At 40.4% G+C, this 24,607-nt stretch overlaps 1 protein-coding gene across 1 annotated transcript in view; it reads right to left on the bottom strand.

Moving 5' to 3' along the window:
- Positions 1-2,395: 2,395 nt before the first annotated feature.
- The window catches only part of SCFD1 (sec1 family domain containing 1), a 43,741-nt gene continuing 21,529 nt past the window's right edge, over positions 2,396-24,607 (bottom strand). The window contains exons 15-25 of the mRNA XM_048484722.1: positions 22,566-22,662; positions 18,509-18,579; positions 16,734-16,813; positions 14,568-14,630; positions 13,812-13,887; positions 10,460-10,513; positions 8,801-8,853; positions 7,426-7,459; positions 5,294-5,359; positions 4,388-4,456; positions 2,396-2,607 (exon numbers count right to left, since the gene is read on the bottom strand). Of these exons, the coding sequence (XP_048340679.1) occupies positions 2,584-2,607; positions 4,388-4,456; positions 5,294-5,359; positions 7,426-7,459; positions 8,801-8,853; positions 10,460-10,513; positions 13,812-13,887; positions 14,568-14,630; positions 16,734-16,813; positions 18,509-18,579; positions 22,566-22,662 (687 nt within the window). The 3' untranslated portion in view covers positions 2,396-2,583. The remainder of the gene's footprint in view (positions 2,608-4,387; positions 4,457-5,293; positions 5,360-7,425; positions 7,460-8,800; positions 8,854-10,459; positions 10,514-13,811; positions 13,888-14,567; positions 14,631-16,733; positions 16,814-18,508; positions 18,580-22,565; positions 22,663-24,607) is intronic.

Genomic DNA, 24,607 nt, shown 5'->3' with positions numbered 1-24,607 from the left:
CGGAAACATCCCTGCTCCCCAGGGGCTGGTTACGGTGGGGAGGGGCGTTAACATCCCCGCCCGACTCCCTGCGGAACTCTTTGCTGCCTCAGCCGCCTCACCATTGTCCTACCCCGGAACCACCCGGGGCCACGGGCCGCCGCCCGCCCATCAGCCCTGCCTTCGACCCCTCCTGCTCCGGACGGCGTCGCCCTCTCCGGGCGGGTTATTCTCCCTCGCCAGCCTCCCTGGTGGGGGGGGTCCCCGGTTCCGCTTCCCCAATGCTAAGACTATTGGCGGCTGGCGCCGCGAAGTCATCAACTCTACTCACGCTCTGGATGCCCTGGCCTCCGAGCAGCAGGGTTTTCGTCCAAAGCTGACCCTGAACAATCGTGCGCTATTGATTATTTGTTGTTGTTACATCACCAAGGTTGTGAGAATCTTACATAATATGTGTTGTTTTAATCTTTCTGATAATTCCCAGTTGATCCACATGAAAGTCGTGAGCTGCAAAGTTGTGTCTAATCTGAAGTATGATGTTTTGCCCCATTGGTGGTCAGCCCACTCTGGAGCTGGCTGCGGAGGATGGTTAGTGCCATTGTACAGCTCTGCATTGGTTTAATTTGTGGCATTGCCTTGTTATCGGATCTTGTTTGCGTTCAATCGTGTCTAATATTGCCTGTAGCGTGTGTAGAAACCCCTAGCATTTCCCTTACCCGCAGCAAAGGTTCTAATGTTGCACAACAGCAGCCAACTTTGACCAAGCGGCGAGGAGAGACAAAGCGTCCTTTAAATGCGGCCCCATGGCGTTTTGACCCCGTTTTCCTAAAATGTAAAAAGAAGGAGGAGATGTAGTAGTGCACTGCCGACCCAGCAGTGCCGTAGTAGAAACGTTAGGTGCGCCCGCCGGACCTGCGACCTTGCGGTGTCGCACCCCACTCCTCATCCCATGGAGTGCCGGGTAGGTGAACTGTCTGGCTCACGGAGGCGCAGGGACAATGGTCTTGCCCAGGTGAGGATTAGGCTCAGGCAGCGTCACGCTCTTCTCCGCCTGCGTAGCCAGATGAGAGATCATGCACCTGATGATCTCCGACCTCAGCTCTCCCGGAACTCCCCCCAGTCCTCCCTCCTACGCCCCGATAGAGTAACAATAAAAGGTGCCAGGAACCGGCAGGCGGGGAGACTTCGCTAAGGAACCGCGGACCTCGGTCTCCGCTGCTGGCGATCTCCGCAGATGTTATCTCGGCGTCTCGTCACCGTTCTTCGCTGACGGCGTGAATTAGAGCTACACCTCTCTATCTCCAATCTATATTTTTAACACCTTTCTATATCTCAGGAACTTGAATGTATGTGCCCTTGTGTCTTACTTTGTGTGTGTATTTTTAAACAAATTTATATAAAGCATTTAAATTCAATTTGGACTCTTGCATTACTCTGTGGAATATCCATTGCTAGAATTCCTTCCTCGTATTATACAGTCTAAAAGATCTCCTCTCGGCCCCTCTCGCTGCCAACGTGAGAGCTCATTCCCCTTTGCTACTTTTAAAATCCTATGTGTGCTGTTTACACTTTTAGCAGCTGGTGGAGAATCCCTTTAATAAAACCCTTACCCCTGTTAAGGCCGTAACAGTTTCCTATACAGTGGCAGCTTCAAAAGAAGGTTGAAATCAAACTGAAATAGCACCATTCAGAAATTCCACACATTTATTTTGGAAAAATAGAATATACTTTTGTAACCATTTCTGAAAAATGTAATACCAGCTATGTACTTACCCAATATGAACAATAACAGTTCTCAAGAACAGCTACAGACTGGAGCTGTCCATCAGCACTACTCACTGGGTTGGATCCAGGGATTAACAGTAATGATACACAAACAGCTGACATCAATTAGATTAAAATTATTCAGCTGAACTAAAGTGGAATTATTTCTTAGGAAGGCACCAGATTAATTTCACTCATTAGAAGATTTTTATTCCTCACACTTTAGAATCTATTCAAGACATATTAAATTATATGGGTTGGATCCCAACTACGGCTGACGGGAGTGTGGCCCACAAAAGCAAGAGACTTTCCTGCTTCCCACTCATACTGTATCCCACAGATCACCAAAATGCTGCTGCTGGGGAGAGGGGTGTCAGTGAAAGGTTAGCATGCAGGGAACAAAATGGATGTTTGCAATGGGAGGGGGAAATGCTACTCTCTCCTTCCCCAATGGAAATTCTATTACAGTGGTGGAATGGCAAAGTTTGATCTGACCATATATTTCAACATTAAATAAGAAACACTGGTAAACGTTACATATGCTACTGCATTATAATTCCAGATAAAATACCCTACTAATTTTACCATTTAACTTCTAGTAATCAAACACACACAAGTCAAAGAAATATTACAGCAGGCAGAATCCAAGCACTGTGGGTTATTTTGTTTTATTTGAAGTAAGTGGTAAGCTTTATACAAGTACAGAACATCCTTTCATAAAAATTATAAATTTAAGGAATCAACTGAAGTTTAAATATTATGCACAGGTTAAGGTGTTAGCTATTGCCATGATACTTTCTTCACACTTTTCCAAAATGCCAGCTTGTGTCAGATTACAGCTTATTTCAGTCCAAGTTGTGACAGCTAAATACAAACAAATGAGAAACAATAGTATATTATCTCACTTTTTGCAAAAGAAACTTGACTGTATGCCAAACTGAATTGGTTATATGTTACTGAATAGAACCAACACAAAAAAAGTTTCAATCAAACAGAACAATGGTTAATAAGGCATATTTAAGTGATAATCTTTTATTTCACCTGTATGAAAGAAGAGGACAGAAGGACTCCCATAGGGATTTAAAAGTCTTACTTTCCCTCTTTTCTCTTGGCAAATACACTTATAGTGTAATAATTCTTTTCAAGGAATGAGGATCTACACTTAGATATATCTGGCCTAAATATACACCAGAAGACAACCTCAGTTTTATTTCCAGGTATATTTAGGTACCCAAAGCAGTACTTGGGATTCTCAAGCGAACTGGTATCCAGGTTCCATATATTTCTGGTAATATTCAGGAATATTTGGGGCCAGTATTTTAAGGATCCCAGGCCTGTCGCCAGCCCCCTGTCACTTTACCAGGTTTCCCATGGATCAGAAACAGAAAGGCAGCTCCCAACTGCCAGAACTCTTGCCCTGACCGGGGACAGTGGTGCACAGACATGGCAAGCCAGGTACAGGGCTTGATAAAATTGCATGTCTGGCTGACTCTTTCTCCTTCCCCTTTTGTGTGCTTGGGGACATTTTCCTGTGCTGTTTTCTCCTCCCAGTTTGCACTTCTGCAAGTAAGATGGCTGGGAGAACCTTGTTCAGGGATCCACGAATTGGGCCACTTGTAATGGGGGCGGGGAGCGCACAGCCCAAGATTGAAAGGCAGCCTCTTCTGCAACTCTGGAAAAATTTTGTAGTCCTGAAAAAACCCTAACCAAAATTGGTTCTGGGGACCTGAATATCATTGAACACTGGTGTTTATGCCCTTCCTGAAGTCTGAATGCAAAAAATACTGCTTTGTCCCCCCTTTCAGATGCACATCCCTAGTCTGGCCATACCTCCCATTTCCTGATCAAGGGTGCTTTCAAACAGAAGGATTTTAGCCCTAGAGTTCAAGCAAGCACAGTGCAGGAATTTATTATTTAATGATAGCTTTATGGAATAACTACATTTAGTTCCTCATATTATGTACATAAATTATTATTCTATGTACTACCCCTAAAAAAGTTCAACAGTGCATAAAAAAAATCTCTAACATGCACAAAATTGACAAAGATATGCTCCACAACACTGTAAGTAGGCTTAGTAGCTAAACTTTTAAAGAAAGTTCTCTACAACTGCTGCTAAATGTTTATTTTATAGTGCCAGCTGAGTTAAAATTACCCCTCTGGACAAGGAGCTTGATTTAGGCAGGGTCTTTTCTCCTTACACTAGACGAGAAGACTGCTGCAGAAGAGGCAAAGAGCAGCAGGATTAGTAAGAGCAAACCCCAGAGGCCTTTGTGTGTATTCTTAGTTCACTTGGAAATGAGTTCAGTCAGGCTGGAAGAATTCCAGGTTCTCCAGGAAAATTGAGATGACAAAACTACCAGTAGCTCCTGAGAAACATACACCCCATTCTTGCCCTAGTTAGCATGCTTGTCCACCTGGCATACCTTATAGGCCTCTGGAGTTTGCATTCACTGTATGTGTCGTATTCTCACCTTGATAAATCTTGATTCCTTTCTAATCACCACACACTGTGCAACTTCCATGCCATACACTGCATGGTGCCATTAAAATGCGTTTATTAAATACTAAATATTAGTTGAATAGAATTTATAGAAACATGTTAAAATAATTTAAAAAACCTTTAAAATAATTGTGGCATTACCTGTTTTAAAAACTGTGCAGCATTAAAGAGTTCACTGCAGCCATATAAGACACGTTTACCTTGTTTGCCCTTTTATGAGACAAAAATTTCATCAATCTCACGTTCAGTTTAAAAAGGCATTACACATTACAGTAATATGTTACCAAACAAAGCTCATTTTCAAATCACAGTGCAAAATAAACACACCTTTACTGTTTCTAAATTTTATTTCACAACATAAGCTTGCAGTAAAATGCTGAAATACAGCTTGCACTGAGGCACTGGATAGAAGTCAAACACAATCTAAAATCACATTGACTGCTTTAGAAAAGAAGTTTAGAAACAGAATGCATATTAAGGACATATAAGGGAGAAGGAGGCTTGGAGAATAAGAATAAGTTGGCTGGATCTCTTATGACATCAGTTGTGGATTTTCCCCATCTTCTTTCCCAAGCAATCTTTGGTGATCCCCTAAAAGAGTGATGTTGGGAAAGGACTACAAGACCCTTTCTAGAACACTGCCCTGTGATTCCAGTTGCTGCAAGGAGGAGGGAGAGTCAGACAGAATTTATCCCTCCTTTCCAATGGCAAAGGAATTGGTGGAGGAAGTTCTTCATCAGGGAAAAGCTGGATGGATTTTGTCCACTTTCCCCTCTTTTTGCAGCCCCCAACTCCACATTGGATTGTGTTCATGAGGGACTTCTGATATCATTTTTAAAGGGGTCTCAGAGCTGCTGGACAAAAATCTGAGCAGTCTGTGGGATCCAACCTATGATTTATGGATTGGTCATATATAAATGCAGTTCAGAAATAAAATTGTCTGATTTTATAAGTTTGCAATATCTGACCTGCCAATTGGTAGGAATAATTGAAATTAAATAATAATTGTCACTGCAAATAATCATAGAATAAAGTGCAGAAGCATACCTTTGTGTAATCAATAAGGTTTTGATATTCAATGTAATTGCCTCCTCCAACTACAAATACAATTGCCTGTAACATAATTTTTTTTAAAAAAAAATCAATACAGTATAGTTATTACTGCAGGCTGGCTTTACAATAGATGCAGACTTCAAACAGAATAAACTTATGTTGACAAATTCCAAGGCGAAAGGTGAACAAATGAATGAATGAATAAATACATAAATAAAAGCAACCTATTCACAATGGCAGCCCTTTCAGAAATTCTAAGTATGTACACTGAATGTAGGGTGGGGAGAACAGGTTAGGACTGTGCAGTGATGTAGGGATAGATTTTTTATGGGATGGGTTGGGGGGCCACGCCTCCCCAAGACCCGCCCCCACCCTCAGTGTTTATAAAAGCAGCTCTCTGAGGTCAGGGATGGCAGCCTCCCTGCCCTGCCCACCCACCCCCCAGCTGGGCTTCCAGCCGGCAGCTGGCAGTCCCTTCTGCGCTCCCCTCTGGGCAAAGGCGAAGCTACGGAAAATGGAGCCCAGTGCAAAATCTTAGTTTTGCACTCACATACCCCCATGGGCGGCCACTGTGATGCTGGAATCTATCCCCAAACAGCATCACTTTCAATGGTATTTAAACTAGGGAGTCCAAATTCTCCTTTTTAAATCTACCTTAAAGGGAGAATCTGGGGTCCCCAGTTAAAACAACATTGAAAGTGATGCTGTTTTGGGGTGGATTATCCCCCACCCTGAAACAGCATCACTTTTAGTGGAGACCTCAGATTCTCCCTTTAAATCCATGCCGAAGGGGGTGGATTTAAAAGGAGAATCTGGGGAAATTTTTTTGGGGGGGTGCCTGCTGTTAGGGGTGCAATTCTTAAGCTAGCAGCACCAAAATTTCAGGGATTTTTTGGGAGACTCTCCTGCTGACACCACCCAGGTTTGGTAAAGTTTGGTTCAGGGGGTCCAAAGTTATGGGCCCTCAAAGGTGTAGCCCCCATCTTCTATTAGCTCCCATTGGAAACAACGGGGAATGGGAGCACTCCCTTTGGGAGTCCATAACTTTGGATCCCCTGAACCAAACCTCACCAAACCTGGGTGGTATCATCAGGAGAGTCTCTCAAAAAAATCCCTGAAATTTTGGTGCTGCTACCCCAGGAGTTGGCAACCTTTACCACCCAAAGAGCCATTTGGACCTGTTTTCCATGGCCTCGGAGATCTACTGAGCCGGAGAGTTCCGATTCGGCCCCTCCACTCACCTTTCCTTCCAGCACTGGGAGGTGGAGACACCGGGCAGGGAAACTCCTCTGCCCGACGGAGCAGGCAGCCACCTGCTCCGTGGGGCAGAGGGGGGATGGCGGCTGCAGCCTGCCCGGTGCCACTGCCTCTTGTGCTGTGGGAGGCAGCAGCGCCCGGCAGGGAAACCTCCTCTGCCCGATGGAGCAAGGAGCCGCCTGCTCTGTGGGGCAGAGGGGGGATGGCGGCTGCAGCCTGCCCGGTGCCACCACCTCTTGCGCTGTGGGAGGCAGCGGCGCTGGGCAGGAAAACCCCCTATGCCCCATGCGGAGCCGCAGTATAAGGCTGAAAGGTTGCCTAAAAGCTGTGCCCCTTACACGCTAAAATCTGAAAAAACTACTAAAAATACCAAAAAACCACAAACGGGGTGGAGATTCGGACATGTAATGGGGGGATTTGAACCCGGGAACCCCCCCTTGCCTGCATCCTTGGGGCTGTGGTTTCCAATCTAGGCACATTAACCAGGGTGCACACATGGTAAAAGAGAGCCTAAAGTACAGGTTTGTCTGAAGACAAGATGTTTACATACCAGAGTGGGGGAATAACCTCCTCAGGAACAGGGAAACACCCTGATTGGATATGCTAACCTGAACTCTGCTTGGTGTAGGGAGGAGGTTATCTCTGACAGAGTTTTAGTCTGCTTTTGAATTCTGATTCCTGAGAGAGAGTATCTATTACATTAACTGTGTGTTAAAACATATCTGCTTTGAGGGTACATTTTCAGCAAGAGCTGAGGAAGCATATAATACCCAGACAAAGAGAACTGGTATGACCACATATATATATTATAATTAACACAAGTAGTGAAAGCAACAACTTAGAAAAGTATGATATGGTTGTTTTCTTACCTCTTGAAATGGATTTTTGTTCCTTGGAATTGAACTGTAATTTAAAGAAGTAAAATCCCTTAGGTCACTTCTTTCAGTATTTTATAAAGATCAGTGTATATCAATTACAGCAGGGATGGGATAATGTTTGAACAAGCATGAACAATGCAAAATCTATACTGACTCATTCATTTGCTTCAACAAAATTTATTATATAGCTATTCAAGACCTAGCTTTTATAAAGTTATTTAACAAAAGTTCAATCTGCATGGGGAGGGGGGTGGAGTGGCTATAGGAGGCAGCGTGGGCTTGGAGTGGAGCCAACAGTAGTCAGCTGCCACCAGGCTTTTGCCCCAGAAACACAGGCAGTTGTGCTACCAGTTGAACCTGAGATGGGATGGGGTTGGGGAGTTGCATTTTTAGGAAGCAGTGTTTCTACCTGTCACATCTCCCCTGTTGCGTAACTCTGTTTTCCCCTATGGAGGGCGGCTGAGGAAGCCTTTTTGTTTCATCTGCCTCATTACATTGCCTGAAAGACTTCTGGAGGCAACAAGGCACCACATGAGCAGCACCGTCCTCAGCCATCTCGGGGATCTGGATTGCACTGTATGTCACACAAAAGGCAGAACTGGAGTGTCAGGTTTCAGATCAGCTTTTGGGATCAGAACTGTTTCAGTGGTTCAGTGGACAAGGTTCACAATGAGGTTGAGGAACAGTGTGACTTGGATGATTCTTCTAGAACTCCACTTAATACCACTGACAACCAGGTCCTTCCGATCTCTGTTTGATGGTTTAAACAAAGGGCAATGTTGGAAAGCAGTTCTGCTTTTAAGATGAAGCAGTCTAGAAAAGGCTGCAACAGTTAACTACTGCTGCATTTCATGGAGAGTTTGATCCTGTTCTCATTCTTTCTACGACAGTCTTGTTTTTGAAAAAATTATATTGGGTCAAGGTTAATATGATTTTACAAGATTTGAAACTTTCTATAATTAGACACTTCCATTCATTCACTGGCTAGCACTCACAGAAAGGATGCTTTGCCTAGACATCTTTCTAAAATATACAATTAAAGCTTCACTCTATGAAAGGGACAATCTTTGTATAAATAATACAAAGTCAATGTAGTAATGCCTCCAAATGAATCTTACAGCAGATCTATCTACTGCATTTTTAGGCTGCCCTGCCCCTACACAGTTAAGGGGCTCTGCCCTCATGGTTCGTTTCACCTCCATTTTGCCCCAACAAGCCTGTATAGTATATATAATCTTTCCCAGAGGTTCCATGTAGATGTTAAAATATAGTGGCAGAGATCTGGTAAAAAGTTAGGATATTGGGGGTACGACATCTGAGGTGCCAGGTAAATCCATTGGTGGAGCATAAGTTACAATAAATGTACCTGTCATTGCCTCGCAGCATCTTAGGGTCAAAATATCTGTATTCATCTGTCTCCTATTTAGGAAAATAAACATTTGTAACGATCTTTAAGTCCAAATAGTTTGACAAGTAGCTTTATCAATCCATTTTACAAATTACATTTTTAGTTTACCTTGTATTACATAATTAGTCCTCCTGACAGTATATTCGTAAAAATTACATTTCACTGAAATAGTTCTATATGAGTATTTATTCCCATATAGCACTGAAATAGTGATGATAGGTGCCAATAGAGATTAAGTAGCTCATTTGAAATTCACTACCACCAAACCTTCCAAAATATGCTAGTTGCACAGTATGTTCTAGTTATGAAGCAATATGGAAACATTCCAAGATATGACTAGTTTTAGAGATTCACATCAGCTTTTATTTCCCTACCTCCTCAAAAGAAACATTCTTTCTAGCAGTCACCAACCATTTATTTTTGCTTCAAATATGTAATGGTAAGAAGATACACCAGACAAAATCATTATTCATCATTAAACACACTCATATTATTCAACATCATGATTTATGAGCACTATTAAAGCAAAATTAAGTCTGTTTACAAAATGTGGGGAATTACAACTCCATTTTTAATGCTGACATTATGATGATATGAAAGATTTTTCCTTCCTCAAAGACACTCAGTGTTTTCACTGGCAATTGCCATCATTTTTTCTGTTTACTTTCAGTTACTTTAATAACACAAGGAAAGAAAAAAGAAGTAACTTCAATTACGTTTTTTCACCATTTTCAACATTATAATGGTGATTATTATACAATATAAACATTATGGAATTCAGTAAGACATCTGTGTGTAGAAACACATTTCTGCATACACAGATACTATGGACGCAGATCTTGATTAATACCTGAATCTATACCAGGATGTTCATTCGGTTTACACTGAATACACTATTTTTTTTTGATGAAGATATACCAGGGGCCACTAATAATTACATGAAAGCAATCAAAACTGTACCCAGGTCAAAAAGTACAGAGGAGTAACCTTCATTCCACATCCTCCCGAAGCCCCTCGGGAGGTGGCACAGTGCTGCCTTCACCCATGGAGTTCCCCCTGTTTGGATTGGGCTGCCCCGTCTTAAGAGTTAACTGATTTCTTTTGGTTGCATAGGGTTAGGGTTCCCAGGTCCCTGGATGATGCTTTTATATGCCTTGGTCCTGTATGAATGCAACTGATACAACCATATCAACAGGGCATACCCCATGGTTCTTTCCCATAGAATTTGCAGTCTTGTGGCATGAGTGTGCATATTTTATGGGAGTGGAGATGCTCCTGAAAACCATACAGTGCCTTGCATATTTGTTGAAAGCCTACGAATCATCTGGCATTATTTGATTCAAGCCACCCACTGCCACCATAGGCCAGAAGTAAGCATGGAATTCTGCTCCTAGACCACTTATCAATTATCCACTGGCTGTACAGAAGGGTGAGGGGTGGGGAAGATGGGTCTTTCTTTTCTCTGTGAGATTTCTTAGGTCCTCTGATTATTATATGAAAAATACAAAAAAACCATAGTTCATTCATACTGTGCTAAACAGTTAATACTTATGAGTGGGAAAAAGTTTGCATATTACAATTCTATAAATATTTCAGACTTATGTTAGTTGTACTTACAGGATTTGACTTCATCTCCATAAGGTTGTCTAAAATACGGGTGATAGGTAGATTCTGTGAAAGAGATAGTACAATTCAAGTCATCTACAAAAACTGTTTAAAAGTAGCATGAAACAAGTACAGACTATTTTTCACATGGTTAGTGTTCCCCACTAAAAACTGGCTTTCTTGTATTACTTTATTATTATCATCTTTATTTTTATTGCCCTGATGTATTTTCCTTGACCAGATTAAAAGCTTTACCATCAGAGTGTACTTTCCTGAGAACACAGGCAGAAGGGATATATTAAAATATACAGAAGAAACTGCTAACAGGGTAACTAAAAATCAATATGTATCATTTAAACAGTGTTGAAATGAATGGCTTTTCAAGAGCCTCTGTAAATGCTTAAGAATTTTTTTGTACATACAGCGTTATTACTAATTATTCTTTTGGGCTGCAGCCCCTTGTGCTATATTGCATACTGCTTGTCAAGGTCCTACGAGCTTCAGTGGCTATTTGTCTTCCTCACAAAACACTATGCATGGCGAAAGTCCCAGATGCTGAGAAACCCAGAGCATTTCTAGGAGCTCTCTGCTGATCAAAAGGACTGCTAGTCTATATCCACTCTAGAACATACGTCAGACAGGCAAGATGACATTACTTCATCTCAGTTTCTCGGTATATGTGCCTCTGCCCAGAATGAGGCAAACATTTTATAATTTTATAATAAAATATAATAAATGTTATAATAAAGAAGGCACTTGTCTAGGCTTAATGACAAGACATTCACACTAGCTGACAGTCTGCTTTCAGCAGGATACTGAATATTCAGATTTTCTGCTGAGAGGGAAGAGGAAGCCTGGGGATAGAACCTTAGTTGCTCCTTGTTTCCTTGACATCTTAGCTAAACAATGTTCAAAACAACAGAACTTGGATGAATTTGCAGGACAATTAATCATCTCTCCAGTTTTATATGCAGAGAAATCATTCTGAATACGATAGGAGGGTTGTAATGAAGGGGAAACGTGGTGCGCAGCAGGGACATCTTCTTTTAATTATAGTTCTGTCCACTTTCTTAAACACGCGAGGAGCACCATAAATTGCTCAGGAGCCACACAGAGCTTAAAGTTTGGCTGTTCTTTGCAATAAATAATGTTTTTAACAATCTAAGTCTGTAATCTAAGTACATCTGTCTTAGTTATACTATGAAATATCATATGATTCAAGCATATGTCTTGTGTGCATCTTATGGTTATGGTAAAAATATACAAACATGCTTAATTGACTTGTTTTAAACATTTTATGCTACCTGTCCAACCAGTGTCCCCAAGGTGGCAAATATGAAAACATTAAAACATACAAACAGCATTTAAAATAATATTGAAAATTGCTTAATAAAAACACATAAATACATATAAACACACATCACTAAAACCAGGGAAGAGGGCTAGTAACAGTTATTGGGGGCATGCCAAAGAAATAAGTCCAAGATCAGACGAGATCGGGCGCGTTTTAGGGTGGTATGGCCGTAGGCAAGAAAACAAGTCTTCACCTACTGGCAGAAGACAACAACAGAAGGATACAAACAAATCTCTGGCGGATTCCGCATGGGCCAAAAACAGCGATGTAAAAACGGTGTAAAATGATTTAAAATGGTGTAAAAAAACCTCACACTGCTGTTTTTGGCCCATGCGGAATGTGCCTCTGAGATAGAAGTTCCAATGTTTTAGTGTCCTTCCTTTCTTAGATTGCCTCAAATGGCAGGGGCAACCAAAACATGGGCTCTGAAGATTTATTTCTTTAAAAAAAACCACAAGGAAAAATATATAAACCAACAACCAAACAGAATAAAAAAGCAGAAACAAAAATGTAACAGCAAAAATGTAACAAAAATGTAGCAAATCTACATGCATGTTTTTACAAAAGGTTTCCACACATCTAAAAGCAAGTCCACATGCAACTGTTGTCTGTAAGTCATGAGTTCAAATATGATAAGGCTCTAAGAACCTCAATTCACCGATCTACTAGAGCAGGGGTCTGCAACCTGCGGCTCTCCAGATGTTCATGGACTACATTTCCCACCAGCCCCTGCCAGCATGGCCAGCTGGCAGGGGCTGATGGGATTTGTAGTCCATGAACATCTGGAGAGCCGCAGGTTGCAGACCCCTGTACTAGAGGTAGGCATTTATCTATCCAATGTTGTAATATGAGTCTTAATAGTGGCATAGCTAGACATGGCATAAAGGGCTTAAGTCCTGGAAGCCACTTCCTAGAGGTCCACTTCAGGGCTCTGTCCTGCCCACAACTGAGCCCCATCCTGAACTCCATGTGGAGATTGAGGCAGGGGCACAGTTGAATGCCGAGCAGCTCACTGTCCCCCATTCTCCTCATGGAGATCAAGCAGCCAGCCTGGCTCTCCCCCCATCTCCTCTCACGAGCTGTGGGGGCTAGGTAAGCCTCAGGCGCCTTTTATAAAGATACACTCACAGAGGATTCATTTTTGTTGAGCATTAGCCTCCAAAAGGTTGATAGATCGTTTAAAAGTACACAATCATCTGAGGATGAGTAGATAGATTGGTTCATATGGGTGAAGATGGTCCTTAAGTCATGCTCTCCCCAAATCACATAGGAAGAAGAAGAGTTTGGATTTATATCCCCTCTTTATCTCCTGCAGGAGACTCAAAGGGGCTTACAATCTCCTTGCCCTTTGCCCCACACAACAAACACCCTGTGAGGTAGATGGGGCTGAGAGAGCTCTGAAAAGCTGTGACTACCCCAAGGTCACCCAGCTGGCATGTGTGGGAGTGCATAGGCTAATCTGAATTCCCCAGATAAGCCTCCACAGCTCTAGCAGCAGAGCGGGGAATCAAACCCGGTTCCTCCAGATTAGAATGCACCTACTCTTAACCACTACGCCACTGCTGCTCCCTTTAGGACTTTAATAGTCATACCAGCATCTTGAATTGAGCCTGGAAGAATACTGGAAATAAGTGTAGATAGGACAAACCTGGTATGATATTATCCCTATGACCCACTCCAGTCAACACTCTGGCTTCAGCATTATGTACCATCTGTATCTTCTAGACAGTCTTCAAGGGCAGCTCCATGTATGGCACATTATGGTAATGTGCTCTGGATGTTACCAGGCATCCAGACTACACCACTATGCACCACAATGGGAAGACCTTTCCTGTCTAGGAAGGGCCACAGCTGACTCATCAGCCAAAGTTGGTGAAAGGCACTCCTGGCCACTGCTGCCACTTGTTTATTGAACAGTAAGTCTGAGTCTAGTAGCACTCCCAAACTATGATCCTGATCCTTTAGGGGAGTGCAACCCCATGACAATAAAGAACCCACTTTCAAACACACCTGTTGTTTTAGTACTAGATTCTTGACTCCTTCCATCACAAACTGTGATCCTGTATTCATGACAAGTGAAAAAAGGCTGCAACATAAAAAAAATATGCATGATTTTATTTGCTTTCACTCATCTAAGAACATTACGGTGAATTGGTCCTTGCTGTACTTCATGATTTAAAATACTGAAATGGTACATCATGGTACTAAAAATATTTGTTTTCTATTCTAAATGAATTAATTATTAAAGTTTAGAAAGATTATTACTTCCAGTTAGAACTATTGCATGGAAATTTACTATGGGATCCCACTTGGACTAGTGCAATGCTTTGAAGGCCCTGTTTTAAAATGAACCACCTAGAAAAAGAGTGAGGTTTGGTGTTGAGCAGAACTGAGCATTTCTTCTCGGATAGATGCCAGTTTGTTAATCTCTGTACAGTGATTTAAAACAATTATTAGTGAATTAATGAATCTCTGTACAGTGATTTAAAACAATTATTAGCTTGTGTAATAGACGTATTGCCTAATTTATATAAAACAACCTAATTTCTGTGTAATGCATATGCCTCAGCACGAACAGTAGAATATGCACTTAATCTTAGCCAAAAGGTTGAGAAGAGATGAACAGTCCAATATGGTGGAGCATTTCTCTATAATGTTATATCTAAGTGAACAATAAGGTGTACACAGTCAGTCTTTAAGCAATTAACTATAAATAATTACCTCAGACTCTGAAGCAGGGGTAACAAAATACAGTTTGTGACTCACCCCAATGACTTGGCTGCACTGTTTCCATAGGAAGCTGGAGTTGAAGCCATTTTGGCAAATGCTCTGTGAAATCAGTAAATTAATATCTAAATGCTTTATTTATTTTCCTCAGTATACTAGCACATTATCTCTGCTCATGAATGAAACATTCATTTTCAAAATTCAACCTGTCTAGAAAAACAAAAGTTCTCACTTCATATACAAACATAAGACAACATCTCCTTCTCCCTCCGCTGACAAAATAATGCTCCCACATTTCACTCTATTAAAGTAAACAATCCTGAAAAAAAAATCTAACCAAATTCCAGAATACAGCATTTTAAATAGAATGATCTATTTCAACTAAGTATCCAAAACAAAAGGTCAAAGAGATGGGGCCAAGTAAGAAAATAATTTGAAAACATTAACATTTTCCACAGAGAAACTGAGATCATCTTATCTGTGATCTTTTGTCACTTTGGTTACCATAAGATAAACAATTAATCAATTTCCACTTGTTTCTATTTTGGATTTTTAAAAGCCACAGTACACGATCCGTTTGGCTCAGAAACTTATACTCCAAATCTGAATGTTTGCAGATATATGATCACCCCATGGAAAATTGAGTGCAGTCTCCAAAAACACTGCATCTGGCTGCTGCTTCACAATCCTGAGAGCATCTAGCCTTCACGATAATCCCAAAGACCCTTCATACTGCTTCATACTTCAAAAAAATGGGGGCGGGGGGGAACTAACAGAAAATCTAGGAGAAGGTATTTAATGGTAAGTTTAGCTATCTCTTTCTTTTCTTGTTTGAAGGGGGGGGGAGAGTAACAACAAATTATACAATTTAAATGGAATAGCCAGAGCAAACCATGAAAATAAAAAAGAATGGCAGGATTTTCTCAAAATATTATTCCCAGTAATATTACATATCCTGGAGCTCTGTTAGATGTCTTGGGATTGCTATAAAGAAGACACATTAATAAAACAACTGGTTCTAAAAAAATATGGCCAAATTAAAAAGATGCATCTTAAGATACTCTTCCACACAGAAAAAGAGTTCTTTGTTGCGTAGAAAATACCTTTGGATCCAATTCTGAATCCAGATTTAAACATATGACACATTAAATATTTACTGTCACATTCACTTACATCTTTGTTTTTTTTGTCTCATCATTTTGGTAGATAGCAAGCCAATGACAAGGGTTCATTTCATTTATTTTATGCTCCTTTTCCCATTAAAAATGGTCAAGGCAATTAGTAAGTAAAATGATAAAACCACAATTTTAAATTTCTACAGGACCAATTCTAGGAATATTAATCATATTAATCATATAAGAAATAATAGCAATGGCAGATCCTAACTACTATAGTGTTCTGTTAATGGAGCTTGACTTTCCCTCTCCACCTTTCTCCTTGCTGTAGTCTTGTGTGTAGCCAGAAAGGCACTCTTGAGGGCTTGGGGAATCTGAGATGTTGTGGAAATTTGGAGAAGTGTGTGTGTGCACTAGTAGAAATCACTTTTATATACACATGGGCACCTTGGGAATCAAGTCAATAATAGCTAAAATAGTTACTATTTTGCTAGATAGGCTGAGAATGCCAAAATTTAAACTAGGCTGTTTGATAGCATTCAACCCACTATGATTTGCCACCTATCAAAAGAGGCAGGAATCAGCTTTGTTAGTCTTTAGATGTCACTTGGAGGTAATCTTGTTCCAGAGCACATTTGCTGACTGATGTCATAGGTATTTTCAAGAAGATTTCTGTCTGGCAAGTGAAGACTTAGAGCCAAACTAAGTATAATGGTGGCTATAGGTCCATTCTGTGACCACTGGCACATTTTAAAAAAAGTTGTAGCAGCTTTAGGAGGATATTTCTACACCTGAAAAGGCATGGGGGTGGGGTGGGTCAGGAACTCCGCTGCACCTTAAGACCAACCTGGATTGAGTCTACATGGCAATTTTTAAAGACCGGTAACTGCTTCTAAAATGGCATTAGTGGCCACTGGATAATGTTTAGTTTGGCTCGGCTGGCATTAGTACAGTGATCCATTCTAGAACATTTATTTGTGAAGGAACATCTGGCACCCACTTCTTTCTACTATACATCAGCTGTGTGGACAAATACATGAAAAATTAAAATCCACTGTTTCAAAGTTTTATGAAAACAAAATCAACTTACTTCCATTGCTTAATATAGTTTAAGGGGTTAAGATTACATCCTGCATCTGTCAGTGCTTTTTTGTACTGTTCCAAATCTGCCTGGAATCAAATAGGAGATTTGAAATTTGTTATACGTCTTCTAAATTAAATAGTGAAATCAATCGAGTATTTTGACTCTGGGCACAGAAATGAAGCAAATGCTTATTATTGTATAAACAAGCATGAACATGAAATGACTGTACATGTGAGCTTTATATGAAACTGCAAATTTTAAAAATGCGGAAAGAAGAAAAAAAGACATTCACTTTTATGTAACTTTACAATGCCTGAATTTGAACGAACCCTTAGCGGATAAATGCCGATCAGATAATTCTAAAGCATGAAACTGAAAACCAACATGTAATCCTGAAACACAGATATTATTTTCAAAAATGTTTTTTTTAAAAACACACTAAATGTTTTATTATAAAGACAACACTACTTTTTACAATATGAATTCAATGCAACTTAAAATAATAAAAACCCATTTACAGATGAAGAAAAATCCCAGGGACCAGCATTTTAAAACATCCACATTAAAATACAAAAATGCAATAAAATACAGGAATATGTAATAAAAACTCTGTTTACATGTTAAAATAATCACATGGAAGAAAGTGAGGCTGAACTTCGCTCTGACATATTACTCTTCTGTGCTGAGATATATTTTTCAACATTTGGTAGATTTCAGAGATGGGCTTTTCCACTTGCAGATGTGACAGCTTGAGGAACATGGGACATTCCCAGGAAGGCTGTACAACAGAAGTTTTTCTGCTTGTGTAGATCAGCCCAATGGAACTCTAATATACTGCTCCATCAGATTAACATGGCTGCCCCATTGGAATTACCCATACAGGTCTGCCTCCACAAAGCTACATTAGGCTTGCCTGAACCATGTGTTACTTCTTCCCCTCACAGCCTTTAATAGCAGACATTCTGTCCCATTGTGAAGCTAACTTCAGTATTGTGTGTGTGAGTGGTTACTGCAAAATATTCATCAATTTTAACATGAACTAATGTTTAGCTGAAAGCAAGTGTTTGTAATATGCTCAGCTGCCAAGATTTATGTAGGGAAAGGGAAACAGTCTGCATCATGAGTTTGTAGCAGGCTTTTGATATATAATTAGGAGAGTTGCTTCAGGCCACTTTTAATGCTAACTGCAGAGTCTATCAGCAAATTTTCAGCAGGACATCTGCCAAGGCAAAATGGAAAGATTGGGAACATCTCTGACAGCTGCAGAACATGGAAGCTAAGCTTTCCTTTTCCTTTCCTGTTAACGGGTATAAAGCCTGGTCTTGGCCAGAAGTACAGGTCTTTGGCCTGAGCCAAAGAACAACAGCCAAAGCACTGTTGGTTCGCAGCTTGAAATCCATGGTCTTGGATAAGGTGGCCTCATTAATCTAGATGTTGCTTTTTCTGTTTGTTTGTATTGAGTTGCAGCACTGTTATAAGCTGTTTTGGTCCCTACTTGATATAAAAATGGGGCATAAATATAAAAATACAGCTTTGTCTGCATGGAAAATGTACCCACCCTGCTCTTAGCTCTCATCACCTTTCTCCTAGATCCTTCATCATAAAACATGGCAGAATATGTGGAAAAAGAGCTATAGAAAAATGAGAACAATGTCTCATACATTACTAGAAATAGAATATTCAACTTAAGAAATATTTGTTGTAGACATTTACTTATTTTAGAAATGCCCAGGATGTCATAAAATGGATCAAATACTCGTTCCACAAAAAAGACACCATACCTCAGAAGGCAACTGTACAGAACTTATGTAATAGATCAAAAACAGTCGCATCTTGTCCTCTGCCGTTCCCGCTGTAAGGAGAAAAGATTTACTTTCATTTTCTAAAACTATTCATCCAGAAGTGCTTAACACTGTAATAAAAATGTAGCTTAGAGAAGAAAACACATATGGAAAGGTGGGTGTAGTGGCTATGGGGGTGAGAGAAAGAGGTGGGAAGATTCTGCAACACCCTTGGCCTTCTGGACTGAAGAACATCCAACCCCCCACTCTGGCTTCTCTAATAGGTTCCTTATACCCCAACAACCCATAATTAAATAAAAAGGGGTGCCACTCCTGCAGAACACAAGGCATGATGGTGGTCTAGGTGGGAACACTTCCTCACTCTGGAGGGGAGGGGTGCCCCTTCAGTTCATTAGAAGCTGGAAACATCTATCTGAGGCCAGCCTGTCCATGTGTAGTTCCCCATGTGGGACTGACAGAACACGTGCAACAACAGTTACATCAGAACCTCCCACCACATCCGTGGTAAACTGCTTCTGAGAAAATCTTTTTTGATACTACAGATGAAGATCAGAAAATAAATAAATCATAGTAAACCACAATTAACAGTAACTTACATAAAAATAAAACAATTATGTTCTTCTCTCAAAGAAACTGTTAGCCATTCGGAGAGGTGCATCAGAAGGGAAATTTTGAAAACAAATATTTAAGAAAATAAATCTTCAGGAGACTTTTAAAGCTTGACCAATGCTGTTTTTGCCATTTAGACCCACTTCATTCCAACTGTCCTTGTCTCAGCCAAGCAGAACTTGAACAATCTAAATTGTGACAACATTACATTCTTCGATAGCTCTATGGCAGTTGTGTAAGCCACTGGTTACAGAACCCCATCCTGTTCACTTCATTTGTCTGAATGACGGATGTCCTGATAGTTTTTAATCTTTACAAGAAATACCAAAATCCTTAAGTTCTTGGGACCACACTGGTAAGTGAAAAGCAATGTTGAATGCCAGGAGTAAAACGGATTAACTCTGAGCTCAAGTAAAAAGGGAACTGGCAAAGCTAGAACGTACAGCAATTGAGCCAGCTGAATTACTGCCCTTCTTTTGAAGTTCTTAGGAGAGTTGAATTTATTTCATTTCTTGTTAAGCCACTATCTTAAACAGCTGCATGAGAACTCTCACATTTAGTATCTATTTTTAGTAAAAAACCAGGTATAAAAAATTCATCCTTCATAAAATTCAAAGCAGAAATGTATAAGTAGAGACTAACATGACTAACTAGACCAGGGGAAGGGAACCTGCGGCTCTCCAGATGTTCAGGAACTACAATTCCCATCAGCCTCTGTCAGCATGGCCAATTGGCCATGCTGGTAGGGGCTGATGGGAATTGTAGTTCCTGAACATCTGGAGAGCCGCAGATTCCCTACCCCTGAACTAGACCATGACCACATCGTCCAGAAAACCCAAAACAGCCAGTTAACATGACTAACATTATACATGTGGATTATTCCATAGCAAAAAAAGACTTCCACCACAAAGCTTGTTCGAATTATTATTTTTTTCAGAGGCACCTCTGAACCTTCCCCTCTGACCTTGCAATAGCACCCAAATAACACCCGGTGACAAGAGAGAACTATTTCAATGGATATAACATTTTTATAGGGTACTTTCTTAAATACCAATACTGTATGGAAAGGTAGACAAATACCTTAGAGGGATTTTTTTCTTTTTTTGCACAATGGCATCTGGCCATATTCTGCTGTACTATGTATATTCTGAGGGATATTTTTTTTTGGTGAAAGTACAAAATTGTAATGCCTCACTGCAATTTGTGCGTCCACTTAAACTAAAATGTCAGAGTTCACTGGGATATAACAATTGTCATGCCATTTTAAAAAAGAAGTTTAATTAGTCAGTAAGCTCCAGAAATTTATACAGAGCATAAGCAGTGGTCCCAAACCTTTCAGAGCCTGCAGGCACTTTGGGAATTCTTACAATCCAGTAAGCAGGACCACAAAATGCTCCTCTTGGAAGCCCAAGTACAAAAGAGAAGAGGAGTAATTAAAAAAAAACCTGGGGAATAGGACTGAAAAAGGGAACAGAACGAACTCTGCCACCAAAACAGAATTATTTTAATCTGTACAGCCAGCTAGCTCCTCAGCGGTCAATCAGAACTCCTGCTGGGCAGCAGCCCCACCTGGCCACATCCACTTTCTAAAAACATTTGGTGGATCCCAAAAAAGGTGTCAGAAGGTGCCATGGCAACCATGGGCACCACACTGGGGACTCATGACATACAGATAGAGAGTCAGGTACAAATGATGTATATCAGATGGTTGTGTACGTAGAAAAAATTGCAAGCAACTCAGAAAAGCAGACAATGAAGCAGCGCAGCAGCTGTAATGGGAAAAGCATAAGATGGACACTCTGCAAAGATTTCTTTTCAAGCATGCATTGGTCAGCATGGACTCTATGTCCAATCCTTCAGTGAGCTTGCTCAGTTTCCCTTCTCAGATTTCTCCGAGATCCACTTGATTTTAAGCAGTTTGTTGTTCTAGCATTCTAGAACAATGGACCGTCTAGAATTGAACATGGGGTAAAAAAAATCACTGGAGGCCCCTTGCATGCTGAATGGTAGGCTGCATAGCCTAGCTATTTGACTAATATAGCAGATGTAACTTTGAAATGGCTTGTATGCTAGCACTGCCCCAGCTTTAGGTGCCTTCTTGCACCAGTAGAACAGCTACTTCTGTCAAAAGGCAGCTAACCAGAGAAGACTACAAAAATGGTTGTGAGGTTAAAGTGGGTAAGCGATAATTTTTAAAGTTATAAATCTCTTTTGAACAGGGGGTGAAGAATTTTGTCAGGGATGTCACGACAGTTATCCCAGGCACACAAAAAAAGGAAATACATTTATCAGAATATTTCTGGCCACACTTTGGGGGAGGACAAGTAAACTTTCAAACACCGGTAGATGCTCACTGGGGTAGAAAACTAATTTGTAAGTGATGGAAATGTCCCAGAAAAAAAATTAAACATATCATGCACAATACGTTCCCATATCTCTGAATTCAGTTTGTAGAAATCTGAAATCAAACAATATTGTTTTACACAAATTATGAAAATATAAAACAATGATTACTGAAGTTATTTCATTCATTTATCCATTAATATAATGAAAGAAGTGGGGTCCTGAGAAATCAGGGCGGGGGGTGGGTGGGGGGGTGGGAAGAGAAGAATCCAGCCAGCCCACACACAGTGTCACCACATCTGCCGCCCTGTTTGTATTTTTCTGCAAAATGGGGGGTGGGGGGGTAGAGGAGGAGACACCAATTGGAATCGATGAACCAGCATGTTATTGTGGCTAGGCTGCTGGACAAGGACAGAGGGGACCTGGGTTCAAGCCCCTACACAATCTGGGTGACTATAGCCCAGTAATGATTATAATCTAACCTAACTCTCATAGCGCTGTTGTGTAGATAAAGTGGAGACGGAAATATGTAGTTATCCTATGTATTGGAGAAAGCAGAGGATAAAAATGTGATGGACAGAAAATGTCAAGGGAGAGGGAAAATCAGGCAAAGTCACTGCTTTTTGTTTATCCCTTGATGGAGTTTCCATAGTTGCAAGAGGCTGTGTTAGTGAAAGACAAGTGTGGGATTTTGCTCAGCCCCCCACTGCTCACAGGAGTTGTCTCATGCTCCAGAGAATTTTTGTCTACATGGCAACTTAGACAATAACATTAACTGTCAGTTTCAGAGTGTTGTTGGGGGCCACGGGAATCAGGAAATATTAGTGTGTACAAGTGCTGCCTGCTCACAGTTAGTAACATCTAATCCACTGTTTATAAGAATAGAAGTCCATAAACATAAATACTGTAAAAGGCAGATATGAGTAAACAATGAAATATACTAAATCAGACCTTTGGCTCATCTACCTAAAGTAGCTGTGCTTTGCAAGAACTCTGCCAGAAGTCTTTGCATAACTGAGCTTGCTTGTATGCCAACGTTCTTCAGAATGTCAGGTGTACAGTAAAATCCATTTTCTAGACTTACCATCAGGGTCAGAAATCATGTCCAAAAGTGATTTATCCAATGTGGACTTGCTCATGATTTTTTCTTCACATTCAAAATACACATCTAGTTTACGCGCCTGTTAACAAAATAATAAAAAAACAAATTGTTAAAAATAACTGTAGTTCAGGGGTCCCAAACTTTTCTCAGTGAGCACCATGAAATCCTGATAAAGTATGGTGGGCACAGCCACAAAATGGCTGCTGCAAGATCAGGAGCCAGTCTCAAAATAGCTGCCACAGCTTCCCTTCATACCATGAAGACCTAAAAACTGCACAGCCATTCAAATCTCCAATGGCCAACAGCCCCACCTGCCTCCACCCATTTTCTGTACACAATTAATGGGCATCAAGAAAAGTGTCAGTTGGCACCATGGCACCCATGGGTACCACCTTGTAAGTTCAAAAATATTATGTGGTTAAGCTTCACCAGTTGATCTGCCTCCCAAGCCCTGCACTCTGTGTTCCTCACAGAGGGAAAACAGAAACAGGACTTTTTCAGTAGTGGCATCTCCCTAAAGGAGTCCCCTTCCCCTTGAAACCTGCATGACACCTACATTGCTTTCTTTCAGGGCAAAATGTTTCTGTTCCCCCGGGCTTTTAAATAAGTCTGGGAACTTATTTTTAAGATGTTTCTAGTCTGTTTTTATGTTGCACTTGCCTCCCTACAGTGGATTTTATTTAACATTTTTAATGGCTCATTTTTTATTATTTTTTATGTCAAAAGATGCTTTGGGCAGGTACTTGGAGAGGCAGCATAACTTTTTAAAGTAACCAAATAAAAACATTTTGTTTTCCTTATTACATTAAAACATATAAAGCAACATTTATAACGATAAACATGAGAGTCATCATGTTCAGATATTATTTCTTCTATTTACACGTTATTTCTCTATGAGCATTTCTCTGAGAAAAGACTAGGACTAAATCTTGGGATCAAGCTCTTTCCTTCTTTATGCAGACGGGGAAACACATGGCAGAACTGGGAGATTTTTCAAACAATCACAATGTCTCTCAGTTTAGCTAATCACTGATATGTGTAGCGAGAATGAAAAGTATTATTCAACGGGTCCTGAAATCCTTCAAATGAAGGCATTTTAATATTATGTTACACACAAAGTGAAATGAAGACAACAGGAGCAAAATACACCAGCACACTTTGCTAATGCCATTTTCTTCAGACACACTTGGTTTTGAGGTGCACAAAGAGACAAGAATTGATCTAAGCAAAAACAGCAATCAGTGCAAGTTGTGCAACCCTCTGTTTTTCCATGATGACAAATTATTTCCCCTCTCTTAAATTTTCCAGTTCCAGTAAGGGAAGTATTTGGGAATTTCCAAAAAAAGCTTTTTATAAAATGGAAATATTACTCTCTAGATTAAAATCAGACTAGATACTGAACACTGGTACAAACTGCTATAAATCTTCAAGTGCTCTACCAGAACAGGCTATTTTTTTAAAATGAGCAGTTTGAATTTTTAAAAGGGGGAAAGATGACCACAACTGCTTAATGAGTTATCTAGACTGGTTATTTCAAGTCATAGTAGAAAATCTCCATTCTAAACAGAAGATAAAAAATGGGAACATACTTAGAACCTACATGCTCCCCCCACCCCCCTCCCGGACTGGACTACCTATAATAGAATTGTGCTAAAGAGACAAGTGACATTAGATTGGTGCTGAGGTAGACTCTGCCTTAACATCAAGCTATTTTCAGAGATAAACTTGTTTTAAAAATAAGGATATGAATTGGCATTATCGCTTCTGAAAATCATTGTGACAAAATCCGTGCCAAAATGACAAAATTCAATATAAACAGAGTAAAAATAAGGAAATACTATGTTGTAAATTTGTGGTGTTGTGTTGCTGCAGACACTAAAGTCATACTGATGTCAGTGGAAGAATAAAATACACAGAAATGTTCCAAACAATAGTATAAGAACACCTCCAACAAAAACACTGCCATAATGCTACTCTTTAATCTATTTAATTCTAGCTACTTTTCCTTGCACTGGCCAAGCCCT

The sequence above is a fragment of the Sphaerodactylus townsendi genome, linkage group LG02, assembly GCF_021028975.2.
Source record: "Sphaerodactylus townsendi isolate TG3544 linkage group LG02, MPM_Stown_v2.3, whole genome shotgun sequence".
NCBI classification, from domain to species: domain Eukaryota; kingdom Metazoa; phylum Chordata; class Lepidosauria; order Squamata; family Sphaerodactylidae; genus Sphaerodactylus; species Sphaerodactylus townsendi.
This window is presented reverse-complemented; position numbering and strand designations above follow the sequence as displayed.